The 13970-nt window shown below is 38.1% G+C and overlaps 1 protein-coding gene across 2 annotated transcripts in view; it reads right to left on the bottom strand.

The window, feature by feature from the left end:
- Window positions 1-74: 74 nt before the first annotated feature.
- Window positions 75-13970, bottom strand: part of ppil4 (peptidylprolyl isomerase (cyclophilin)-like 4) — a 38637-nt gene continuing 24741 nt past the window's right edge. For both annotated transcript variants that reach the window (XM_052025407.1, XM_052025408.1), the window contains exons 8-13: window positions 13635-13759; window positions 10756-10822; window positions 9105-9216; window positions 6776-6872; window positions 4513-4648; window positions 75-1855 (exon numbers count right to left, since the gene is read on the bottom strand). In XM_052025407.1, coding sequence (XP_051881367.1) covers window positions 1625-1855; window positions 4513-4648; window positions 6776-6872; window positions 9105-9216; window positions 10756-10822; window positions 13635-13759 — 768 coding nt within the window. In that variant the 3' untranslated portion in view covers window positions 75-1624. The remainder of the gene's footprint in view (window positions 1856-4512; window positions 4649-6775; window positions 6873-9104; window positions 9217-10755; window positions 10823-13634; window positions 13760-13970) is intronic.

The raw sequence follows: 13970 nt of genomic DNA, 5'->3' as shown, positions 1-13970 counted from the left end.
ACTTGGGCATGTTAACTAGCTACATATGTAATGATGATACAAATGCAAGGAGAAAGATCTCAAGAGCTGAAGGATTGCTGTCAAATCCTCATTGTTTAGCTATTCAAAATCAAAGCATTACAATGCATTCATACAACATTAAATAAAAATGCTTCATTGCTCTTAACATGAATTTTACCAAATAAAATTTGCGATAGCCACATTAAGGTAGTAGGAGAGATTGCCAAAGCCTGGTTAAATTTTAAAGATAGAGTTTTGGGTGGAAATTTGAGCTTAGGACCTAGACAGGCTGAACACAACTATCCCAAACAAAATCAGGATGTAAAAGAGACCAGATTTGATAATGTGCAAAGATTGAAGGTTATCAGGCTGAAAATAGTTTCAAATATATTTCCCCAATCATTTAATATAAAGCTAGAGAAAATTTTAAAATGTTAACAGTGCAAAATGATTTCTATAAAATTAGTTTGATCAAGGCACATCTGGTCCATCAGACACCACCAATGATGCAAGTATAAAAGTAGGCACCTGATATTGTTTATGCAAGCAAAACACCTTCATCGACTTCTGCAAAGAACCAATATGCCAATTCAATTGCAAAACATGTACCTAGCAAACCTGCATTTGAAAAGCTGGTAATTCAGCTTGAAAGCTGTGGATTAAAGTAAATCATAGAAATGGATACAATAAATTGGTTGCTAGCTTAAATAAAAGTTATGGATTGTCTAATTAGAGGGAAGTATGAAGTGGATACCCTTTTGCTCTCACAAGATCACAAGACAAAGGAGCAGAAGTAGGCCATTTGGCCCATTGAGTCTGCTCCATGAGCTAAACTAAACTATTCCTATCTAGCCCCAATTCCCAGCCTTTTCCCCATATCCCTTGACTAATTAGATACCTATCAATCTCCTCCTTAAACACCCCCAATGATTGGGCCTCCACAGCTGTAAGTGGCAAAGAATTCCATAGATCCATGACCCTCTGGCTAAAGAAATTTCTCCTCATTTCTGTTCTATTGTGATTATTGTGGATGTGAACTTACATATATAGAGGTTAGGGATCCTGCAGATTAAAAGTGTTCAAATATTCTAGCATGGAAGGACTTCTGTACCCCTGTACATAGTAGCAATTACATAACCCATTGCAAAATATACCAAGTATATCCACTGAATATTTTGGTAATTACAGTACCCAGTATATACTGAACCTATCATATACCGTACAAATTTTATATTGTACATTTTGCATACTGGCATAACATCACTTTACACTGAGTTTTCCTTGTTTTGGTTAAGTGCTTTTGAAAACAAGATGTTTCCTTTCTAGGTTAGCTTTCCAGGAAATATGATTGAAATTATTTCAAGGGTTTCTTGCCATCTCGTTCAATCTATCCCAGAATGTTGTATATCTGCCTTACAATGATCTGATATTAAATATACCATCAGGGATTGAGCAATTTGGCCAATGCAGTAGCTTATAGCTGATGTGCATCAAACAACAAGTACAAAATTATTAAAAATGAAAACACCATACCTGCATGTTTTATTTACATTTTAAGAAATACAAAGAAAATTGACTGCCAAGAAATAGTTATTCACTTGCATTCCACTCTCTTTGGCTATTTTCATGACATTTTCTTAGATCTTTTAGGACTTCTGCTCCTTCTTTCTTCTGCTTCTTCCCGGTATTTGGACTTCTTACTCCTGCTATGTTTGTGGTAGTCTCTCTCTTCAGACCCACTGCTGCTTCGGCTCCTATAATGATCGCGCTTCTTTTGATCCCTCTTTTTCTCCCTGCTGTATTCATTGATGGAGTCTGTGCTTTTGTGCTGCTGGGGCTCTCTCTCAGCAGCTGCCTGTCAAGATAGATAAAAACATTTTTTCTGAAGATCCTATAGTGGCTCAATGTCATATCACTGATTAAAAAAAAGTGTATCAATCATAATAAACTCAATGAATAAAGAACAGATCTTTATAAAGATATCCATTACTAGTGCAAACCTCCCCAAATTTCCAACAAATCTCATCCTCAATGTCTTTATTTCTGTACAGTAAAATTTATTTCTTAACTGAACCCAGACAAACTCAAGTGTAACCACTGGGGTGCAACATTTTGGTTATGAAGTGAGACTGGATAGACTGGATGTGTTTTCCTTGGAGCAGAGGAGGCTGAGGGGGGGACTGATGAAGTTATACAAAATTATGAGGGGTATAGATGGGGTAAATAATAGGACACTTTTCTCATAACAGAGGTATCTAAAACCAGAGGGCATGTAACTTTATACAGCTGTAACCCTATCTTTAACTAATTGGCACATCATCCTGTCTATATTTCCATTTTCTCCGCTGAAAATTTCATACCCTGAAAAATGCCTTTTGCAGCCTCATTATAGCCATCAATACTGCATCAGGTTCTTAGATTTTAATTTATTCGGCATGTTTCTAACACATTCCTCTCTGCTCTGAACAGCAGTATCCACACACACTGCAATTTTCACATTTTTTTGTGTAAAAACTTACTTTTGACATTCATTCTTTCACTTTTCTACTACTGCCCTAATGTTTATCCCAACTATGTTTACTGTTTATATTGTTTTAGTGTCGTACAGCCATGAAGCACAGAAGTAGGCCCTTTGATCCACCATGTCTATGCCAACCATTGAGGACCTATCTGTACTATTCCCATTTACCCGCACTTGGTCTGTAGCCTTTATGCTTTGGTAATTCAAATGCTGGTCTTCATATTTAAATGATATGAGCATACCTGTCTCCACCACCCGTTCAGTCAGTTGTGTTCCAGATTCTAACCATCCTCTGGGTTAACAAGTTATTCTTCAGATCCCCTCTAAACCTCTTACTCTTTTTCCTACACCTATGCCCTTTTGTTTTAGATACCTCTATTATGAGGAAAAGTTTCCCATTATCTACCCTGATCTATGTCTCTCATAATTTTGTATACCTCCATCAGTTCCTCCCTCAGCCTCCTCTACTCCAAGGAAAACAAATCCAGTCTATCTTCATAACCGAAATGTTGCACCCCAGACAACATCCCAGTGAATCTCCTCTGCACCCTGTCCAGTACAATCAAGTTCATGCTCATTGTCATAGGCACAAATACACGGTATAAATGCCATGAAAATTTGCTTTTTGCAGCACAGAACATGACAAACATGAGTTAACATAAATTATATACATCTTACACAACAAAATAAACATAATGACATTAGTGCAAGTTGAGAGAGAGAGAGAGAGAAATATAGTCAGAGGTAGTGTTAACATTTCTCAGATAGTTTCAAGAACCTGATGGCAGTAGGGAAGAAGCTGTTGTTTAATGTCACATCCTTCCTATAGTGTGGCGACCAGAACCGTACAGTTTAAAACTGCAACTATTTTGTCCCCTCGCCCCTTCCTGCATTGCTATAAATCCCCCTCCAATTTCCGCTGCTCAACTTACCACACTGAATTCACTTCATCCTCCCTTTGTGCGAGATCTAGCATTTGGAATAACATGCTTATTTTCTTTAAATTGAAGCTTTTTTTTAGGAACAGCTAATACCAAGGGTTCTGACATATAACATAGAGTTTATATGATGGACCATCTGGCTAAAGGGCAGTAGAGACAAGATTCTTAACTAATAACCCAGCAGTTCAGAAAGTTTTTGTCATTTGTGGTAAAATAAGTCAGGAAATATAACATGACAAGTGACACAAGAAAACTGGTTAGACTATCTGACCCTTTTTGTTAATTAACGTGGCCAGTTGAAATCCTACGGTAATTGGGGGAATGGGAGAGGTTACAAGGACCTTTACAAACACCTGAACTTGGCATGATGATTTGCCTATTGGGAAGAGATTATTGAAGATTTGTGGAGATAAAAAATCATGAACATCCCTGGAATTTCCTGATATAGCTGAGAGTACTGTGCACTGTTCTATAAAATTATAAAGGCACTAGAGAAAGTACAACAATGATTTTTAAAGACAATGGCAGAAATTATAGGTTATAATCATCACAATTAAAAAAGACTGAGGTCAATTCTCTAGGCAATAGAAGAGGAATAATCTATTCGTGGGGTTTAACCTTATGAAGAGGTTTGATAGAGTAGAGGAAAGACCAAAACTACATGTCATGAATACACTAATAAATCCAGCAGAGATTTCAAGAAAGAATCCCAGAAGTGGCAAGAATATAGTTTAATACCACATGAAAAATTTGAGGCAAATAGCCTATGTCCATTGAAAGGAATGCCAAATAAGCACTTGACAGAGAAGGGAACAGGAGAGATGAAGTCAGATGGGAAAAGATTTATGTGGAGCATAAATGCCTGCATACAACAGTTTGGTTAAATATCCTGAAGCTGTACTGTACACCTTTTGCACCATAGTAGGTCTTCACGTGAAACTCCACACCAGTGGCACGCTTATGCACCAAGAAACTCAAGATAATGAGCAATATCAAGTACAATAAAAGTGTGAATGGGAGCTTAAATGTACACAGCTCAGTTTTTGCTACCTTGTGTTTTGCTGCCTTCCGCTTGTCACCTCCTTCTTCTGAATGACGACGATGCCGTTTATCCTTGTGGTGTTTCTTGCTATGTCGGTGACTTCTACTGACCTCAGCCTCATCCAGCAACAGTTCATATTTGGAGCTAGGATTTTGTGTTAAGGAACATTTGCTGTAAGGCAAGTGCTAGGTTACACTTGTAAGGTAGAATTTTAAGTCCTTGACTGAATTCATGCACTAGTTGCTGATGAGGGAGAAATCTAGCTCAAAGCCTCCTGATCTTCCCTTCATGAATTAGCTTTGGTATCCCTCAAAAATAGCAAACAAGCTTTGTCTGTTGGTGGTTTTAATAAAGGACCTCATAACATTTCTGTGGTTCTGGGTGTTGACCTAAACCAATATTTAACACAAATTTTATGATGTATAGGACCTTTAATAATGCCCAATTTCTGATTTCCCATAAATCAAAATATTTGCAGTATTAATCTTTCACAGGACTGGTTTTCTGTAATTTGGCTAAAAGGAATTGCAAAACATCCCAGAGAACAGCTGTAAGGTAAGATCACTGGCTACTGCCCACCCAATTCCTACTTCCTGTAACTACTGAGCTCAAGAACTTGTGGAAAGATAGAAGTCTGAGAAATTGCTTAAAAATACGTGACTTATTTCTGAACACCATTTCCTAACTGAGGACAACTGTGCATCATGCAAACCATTTAATATGAGGTTAAGGGAAGTCCCACCTGTAATAATTCTTTAAATAAGTATAGATAAATAGATAATTATTTTTTATTATTGCTTTTGATCATGTTTTTTTGAATCTTTCTCTTTTTTTATAAACATGAAAAAGTTCCATTTTGAAGTTTAGGACACTTAAAATAGGAATGCTCCAGTTTGGTCAGGTAAACAGGTGGGCTGGTGTATCCTAAATAAGTGGCTCCATTATCCAAGCATTCAATCCAAGCTTCTGAGCAAGTGATGGGCTGGGAACCAGAGGTTCACTGCAACCAAACATCCAGGACAGGAATTATTACCAAAACCATTACCACAGACGATGGAAGTCTGAAATAAAAGAAAACAAAAATTGCCAGAAACACTCAGCCTGTAAGGCAGCACCCATGTAGAGAAAAACAGAGTTAACGTTTCAGGTCGATGATTCTTCTGATAACAGAGTATTGATCAGAAATATTAACTCTGTCACTGTCTCCACAGGTGCTGTTTGACCATCTGAGTATTTTCAGCATTTTCTATTTTTATTCCAGGAATCAAAGTGTTGAACATTCCCAATCTTTCCAAGCAGGACCTATGGAAGAAGGATTTTACTTAGATGAGTATTTTTATCTTTAAATAAGAATTTTTAAATTAAATGACCAATAAACAAAAATTGCAATTGATGAAAACCACTATACCATTAGGTGCAATAACTGAACAGGCATCAAGTACTTCTTAATAACAACAAATAATGCTCAATTTTCACTTCCTTCCCACATTTTTAATGAAATTGGTTTATTTTTAATTGAAAAATGAAAAATTTTGAAATATCATGAGCCGATCTTCTGCATAAGGCTTTTAAAGCATTTAACTGGGTGGACACTCAGGACTCGTGAGCACAAGCTGAAGTACAGCATGTCACACCAGATAAGTTGCAGCCTCAGCACATGTGCACTGCTCATGGAGTACAACAGGGCAAAAATTGCTAGCTCTTTGGCTGAAAATCTACTCACTGAATCCATGAAAGTAGCAGTCTCACTGAAATCATCAGGAAGAAGAGCAAGTTACAGGCAATTTCCTTCTTATTTGACAAAAACAAATTATTTAAGTATGTGAAAGTTTTTTTTTAGTGTTTTAATACTTGTATTTTTTCCTAACAGTTGAATGGTTCTGAGTGTGAGACAGTCACAAACATTCCATCTCACTGAAAGCTTTTCTGAGCCCCGCTGTCTAAGCTATTCTGGGAACAGAGCCAGCTACTTTTGATCAGAAAGGCCCTGAACTGTGCAGAGTCTTCAGAGTTTTGCTGACCAGCCTGAAGTGGCCTACCAATGTAAGATTGCGCCTAGGAACATGTTGGAAGAAGCAGCTTGGTCCAAGAGCAAATGACCAGCAAGCTTGGGGGGCAGGGGGCAGCAACGGTTAGCAAGAGACAATTGTTAGCATAATACAAAGTAAAGCCCAACTATTCTTCAAGGCTGACTCAGTTATTACATCCAATGGTTTTTAAACAATTGTTGGTGGACCAATCTGACATGAGGTTGAAACAGTCCAAAGATACTCCTGCTTAGGTTGTACTTTATCCTTCAGGGCAACATTGGAAGATTTGCCAAGATCCTTCTCATACTCCTTAAAATCTTCCTTGGTATACTTTCCACCTGTGACGACAAAGGAGTAAAAAAAACTGAAAAAACACTTTAGCAAGAACAATTCAGTTACATGTTCATGAAGATTGCCATATATGTAGTGTCCTAATTCTCACTGCAGTTTTTAAATCTCAAGGGCAACTAAAGAAGGCAACCAAGGCAAACCACACAGAACATTTGATAGGAAAACTGGGTAATAGTGGTAGGAGAGTAAGTTTAAGTAAGAGAGTAGAGTAAGCTTTTAATACCATTCAAATTCCTATGTTCTTTAACAGCACTATCAACTAGCTCTCAGTGTACTAATTTTGATTTTTTACACTATTTAAGGCTTGTTGTTTCTAATATATACAAAGTTTAAAAAAAAGAAAATCGATGTAAAGTGATAAAATTTACTGATTTTACAAGCCTGCTTCCTTCCTTTGTTCACTCTGCTGTTTCATGTTCTCTAAGTTTATCTGAGTTTACTCTAGTCTCCTCATTCTGTTACTCAGATCACCTGAAATGGACTTATCCTTTTGTTCAATTGAAAAGCACAACAGGGGCCATCATCCCTATAAGACGTTACCCAATACAAGGTTATTTTTAACTCCCTGATCTCTGATGGGAAGATCAGTTATTTCTTAACTCACAACTGGAAAATTCATACTAAATGGATGATCGCATTCAATCAGATCTTTTATAATAACATGAACATTACATCTAGTATTACCGGGACAAGGAGCTATAAGAAAACCTTGAGATTTTGGAACATGGGGAAGTGGTTGCAGGTCTACCTGGACTGAAGTTGAATCTGATAATTTGAAGGTGCTTCAGAGTTTTGGGCGGCATTCTAGAAACACTGGAGAGAACAGTTCTTTAAACAATAGCATAGATTCAGGTATCTGTGATAATTGGGAAAAGGATTCTGTGATCAGGAATAGGATGGCAACCAGAAATTTGTGGCTATTTAACTGATTCTCAATATCTGGAGATTGGTGGGGGTACATTCTAACAAGCTGCTTCATAACGTGTTCCAGCACTGTAATAGATAATTTGGCTCCCGCTACTTCCTAACTGCATGCTTTAGTTTCCACTTTGGTGATCAATTTATGGTTACAATAATTTTAAAAATCTGTCTCTGCAATCTTTTGTGCCAAAGACTTGCATAAAGACTTCCAACTACCTTGCAAGTAAAGAAACCTCCTTCTCACCCACCCCAAGCTTCCTTGTAATCCTTTTGCACGATCAGCAGTCTTGTTACCAAATTGCTCATGAATAGGAACAATTTATTGCTACTAGGGAACTATGCTAGCTCTTCACAATCTTAAGGACATCTATTTGGTCATTCCTTAATCTACTCTGCCTTTGTGGGGGGGGGGGGGAAATTCTAGCTTCTCAAATCTCTCTTCATGACCCCTCAACTAACTGTATCCATCTTTTTTTATTTCTTCTGATAATTGGCTGTCCAAAACTGTCCAGATACAAAACACACAGCTTTTTTAGTGTAATCTACATGTGCTGCCACCTTTAGCAACCTTTGTCCCTCCACTGCCAGGAGGAATCAGGGAGGGACAAAGAAGAAGATTGACATGTTTCAGCCTAGGTCATATACAGAGACTTAGATAAAATCAGTATATGAGCAGACCAGTGCCAGATGGAAATGAATGCAAGCAGTAGAATAAAAAGAGTAATCTGCATGTACATTGACAGCATGGTAACAGTAATGGCGAGATAACGGGAGATGAAGCATATTAGTTAACTTAGCGTTTGGTTGACAACACAATACACAGCAGCAATTAGTGAACTGAATGCTCAAGAGCCAAATGAACATAGTAAGAGCAAATTACACTAACTGTATACATAGCACTGGTCGGGATGAATCCAGGTTTGGTATACTGGGAATGCGTAAACATCTAGAAAAGCTCCAGTGAAGGAATACAAAGCTCACCTCCAGCGTTACAAGGTAGAATGCAGAAACTGGAAAACTATATTTTTCTAATATCCCACTGTTTGTAACAGCTAAATGGTATTAAGTAGTATTACAAATATGTGTGCATGGAACTACTTCAAAATAAACTACGACATTGAAACAAAGTGACGGATTCAAAACAGCAAAGGCAATTTTGTTTTTAAAATTGATAATAAAAAGTAATTTCCAAAAGCAACCATTTCCTGATGGGCTAGTATCTTAAGTGTGCTTTTGAAGGATATGAACTTAAAATGTACTTCTAGGTGCTACTGAATGTGTTGAACTAGAGAACTTACCTTTCCCCTTCCACTGAACCTTAGCTACAGATTGGCTGAAGTCCACATGGATTCTTCTGTCATCTATCAGCACATTATCCATCTTAAAATAAGCTTTTTCACAGTCTTCTTGCTGTGAGATAGTACAAGTGCAAGAATTGAAACAGATGCTATCAAAAAAATGCACATAAATTAATCTCAAATGTATGCCACTTTATAACAGCAATGGTTCATTGAGTCGATAACACTGGTTTGGGGCCCTGGGAACGACAGCTACGTAGTAGTGAGAGTTTGCATTCCCAAAGACTCAATGCTCTAATTGAGAAAATCTGCTCCCCTGACAGCAATGGCTCAAAGCAACAACAGCTCATTGCCGGACAGTGAAAAATCACTGAGTAAAGTTAAGGCTCGAAAAGCAATAGGCCAGCTGTACTAAAGAATTTGGGTAACTGAAGTTGGGCATGCTGAGGACTTGGGCAGTAATCCAATTTGAAATCTAATTTCAAGCTGCACTGTTCCCACATGCTGCAAAACCTTGTAACAGAAAGTTCAAGGAGAGCTGTGAAGATCTGTCTTGTACAAAGTTCTATATCATCAAAAACTGTGGGATATTCACTCATTTCTACATCTGAGTCAGAGTCCTGGTACCATCTTGAGAAAAGGGACTTGCAGAACCATCTTTTCCATTGAGATTCCTCATGGATGAGACACCACATGGGAATTCCTTATGTGAACTTCAGGTTAACGGAATAAATTGAAGTCTAGTCAATTTGCAATGGAAGGAAATGCATTGTTATGTGAAGCAAGATCCTACAAACAGGCTAATGAGACATGTGGATGTTCAGTCTGCATTTTAACTGTGGCTGTAGAAGAAAGAATTTCAGCCACAATGAAAATAAATTTCAACTACTCTGCCGTGGATTGTTTTATTCCATGTGGATACAATAATATCTCAATTGTAGCAAATAACTTGTAACAATGGTATGCTCTAAAGTAATAGTTTAGACTACGTACTCAAATCAAGAAAAGAAAATGAATGTCAAATTCCTGTCATAGAGGTATGAATGCTATCAACAAAACCAAGCTCTCACATTAACCTTAGGAACCTTAGAAACCTTAGACTGATAGCCACATCAGACAGACAAGAGATTGTCATCACTAATACAATAACTGTAAATGCAGATTAGTTGGGAATCTAAGAGTTTGCATTTGTAGGTTTCACCATTCACTCAAATATATAAATCCATCAGGTAGACTGGAGATTCCATCAATTTTATTAATATTTAAATTCCACTGGTTCCTTCCTGAGTGATATTTTAGATCATTAGGCTGTTTATGTATCATAAGTTGACTCTGATCAATTGAATGCAATGTATACAATGTACATCAGGAACGTTCTTCTTTATTGCATAGTGTAGCATCAGTGACAGACAGGCAGAAAGTCCACGAGTGGTTTATCTCAGATTTCTGTTAATCTATTGAAGTAGAAACAATCAACTGATTGCTGTTACCTCTGGCTGAGAATTTGACCAAAAACAAATTTTAAAATATACTCACAATAAAATATTAATGTGAGCACCAAAACCTAGCAATATAGTAAAATGTACTTAAAATAACTCGATTGAATATAGACTGGAAGAAAGGTATAATGCATAATATCAGTATATCTTACCTTCTCAAACTCAATGAAGGCATAGCAGAGAGATTCTCCAGTTTTCCAGTCTCGAATGATCTCACAGCTGAAGAATAGATGTTACTATAATTCACTTCTGAGACAAGTAACATTCAAATTAAAGCTGACAGTTTTACTCTTCACATGCACTACTTTTACCTCATCTGCCAACCCTCATTCACTCCTTCCTGCTGCCATGCTTTCCCAAGGATGGATGACAATAGATCAGAGGTCCCCTCACACACATCCATTTCCTTTCTCCAGTTCAACCTATTTTTCTCAAAAGTGGCTCAGTTGCTTAAAGTAAGCCAAGAACTTTTGTTGCAATAAAATGATTCGGGACAAGCAAAGGCCATGATGTACGTTTTACAAACGCGGCTGTTTTTTCTTTCAAACAATACAACAATCTTAATCACATTTCTTACTTGTGCCTTGCAAGATTCAGAGCAGCTTTGTGGAGACTGATGGTGAGGCACTTGCCACAGAAGTTCAAGCTCCGACCTAATCCGGCAGTAGATGAGGACTCGTCATTCAACAGCACTACCATTGCCTTGGGTAGATAATTAGATTCTCACTTATTGGAAAAGCTAATTATTTGGCACTTGTATGGTTGAGAATGTTATTTGTTACCTGGCAGTCCATGCCTGGGTGGTCATGCAAGGAACTTCCATTTTGAGGTCAGAATAGAACATTGTTCATTCATTAGTGAGCTTCTCATTCTGACCTTGCAATAGAACATTGATAAAGCAGCTGTAGATGGTTGGGCCTAGGACACTGCCCTGAGGAATCTCTCTGCAATCCCCTGATCTCCAATATTTGAAATAATCCAATCCTGTGTTCCAAATCCTGGAACTCCCTATTTAACATCCATTTAAAAGGACCACAGTGGTTCAAAACAGGCAAAAAAAAATGACAGTTAAAAAATGAGTTTTATCTTTAAAAATGGTGCACATATTCTGGCATCCGTTTCTTTAGAATTGCCACTCAGTGGTTGTGCTATTGTGCAGTGGTGAAATCCCCCTTCCAAAGTATACCTGTGCCTTTTCCTCTCCCAAATGTTTCCACTAAATGGTGTTCAACACAGAGGACGATGATTCATCAGTCGTCAACAATCAGCAGGAGTCTTCCTTGCACATCTTTGATACGATTACAAGTTTTCATGGGGTCAAGAGTCAATCTTAAGGACTCACAAGGCCACTCTCACCACCTTGCCACCTTCCTCAAACAACTTAATTGTGTAGCAGCTCTGAGATCACAAGACAAAGGAGCAGAAGTAGGCCATTTGGCCCATCAAGTCTGCTCCACCACTTCACCATGAACTAAACTCTTCTCCCATCTAGCCCCAATTCCCGGCCTTTTCCCCATATCCCTTGATACCCTGACTAATTAGATACCTATCAATCTCCTCCTTAAACACCCCCAATGATCGGGCCTCCACAGCTGTATGTGGCAACAAATTCCATAAATCCACGATCCTCTGGCTAAAGAAATTTCTCCTCATCTCTGTTTTAAATGGGCCCTCTAATTCTAAGACTGTGCCCTCTTGTCCTGGACTCACCCACCAAGGGAAACAACTCAGCCATATCTACTCCCTCCAATCCTTTCAACATTTGAAGTGTTTCTATGAGGTCCCCTCTCATTCTTCTATACTCCAATGAATACAGTCCAAGAGCTGACAAACGCTCCTCGTATGTAGGCCCTTTCATTCCAGGAATCATCCTCGTAAATCTTCTCTGAACCCTCACCAACATCAGTATATTCTCTCTAAGACACGGGGCCCAACATTGCACACAGTATTCCAAATGAGGTCTCACCAGTGCCCCATAGAATCTCATCAACACCTCCTTACTTTTATACGCTATTCCTCTTGAAATGAATGCCAACATAGCATTCGCTTTCCTTACTGCCGATCCAACCTGGTGGTCAACCTTTAGGGTGTCCTGCACGAGGACCCCCCCTCAGTCCCTTTGCACTTCTGAATTTTGAATTTTCTCCCCATCTAGATAATAATCTGCCCGTTTATTTCTTCTTCCAAAATGTATAACCGCACATTTCTCAACATTGTGTCTCATCTGCCATTTCTTTGCCCACTCTCCTAAACTGTCCAAGTCTCTCTGCAACCTTTCTGTTTCTTCAACACTTCCTGCTCCTCCACCTATCTTGGTGTCATCTGCAAACTTAGCCACAAAACCAATCCATAATCTAAGTCATCGATATAGTGTAAAAAGCGGCCCCGACACCGACCCCTGCGGAACACCACTACTAACCAGCAGCCAACCAGAACAGGATCCCTTTATTCCCACCCTTTGCTTACTGCCTATCAGCCAATGCTGCATCCATTCTAATATCTTTCCTGTAACATCATGGGCTCTCATCTTATTAATCAGCCTCTTATGCGGCACCTTGTCAAAGGCCTTTTGAAAATCTAAATACACAACATCCACAGCCTCTCCCTCATCCATCCTACTTGAGATTACCTCAAAAAATTCCAATAGATGGTGACAGAGGAGTCTGTACATTTGCTGTCAGCAATGATTTCTCAACCATGAATATATCAAGCTGATGCTCCACTAGAGAGGTGGCTCTCCCAACTTTCACGCCATTCTGCAGATGTTAACAAGAACTTTGCAGGATTAACTACACCACATGGGTTTTCATAATATCCTGGAATTCCTAGGTAACTGCTGAGTGAACTATCCGGTTTAATTACTGTTAATTTTAAAATAACTAAATGGTTTGCTTGACCACTTCAAAGGAATATTAAGATTAATGTGAGATAATCGACTGTTAATAGCTGATTGAAGACTATAGAATAGTACATCGAGAACTTCACACGCAAAAAGCATTTGCTCGCTTAAAAATGTAACTGCAAAAAGTACCTTCTGATTGGTCCAAATCTTGAAAAAATGATTTCCAAGTCTTCATCTGTGGTAACTGGATTGAGTTTACAAACAAACAGCACATTTTCCGGGGGCTTTATTTCTGCATCTGGTAAATCTCCAACCTATAAACATTAAGATTGCGGTCTTGTAAGCAGTAATTCTGGAAAAAAACAAGTCAATAAGATCTCAATGTACAGTCAAATTTAAGTTAAGTTATACTAGTATATGATTAAATCTGTAAGGTACTTCATCCAAAGCTCTCAATTAAATTAACATTAATCATGTTACATTATTTTCATAGAATAAACTGTACAACATTGTGTTTTTTCTATT

The sequence above is a fragment of the Pristis pectinata genome, chromosome 10 (assembly GCF_009764475.1).
Source record: "Pristis pectinata isolate sPriPec2 chromosome 10, sPriPec2.1.pri, whole genome shotgun sequence".
In the NCBI taxonomy this organism is placed as follows: domain Eukaryota; kingdom Metazoa; phylum Chordata; class Chondrichthyes; order Rhinopristiformes; family Pristidae; genus Pristis; species Pristis pectinata.
Note: the sequence above shows the minus strand (reverse complement) of the source record. Positions and strands in the feature narration are given on the sequence as shown.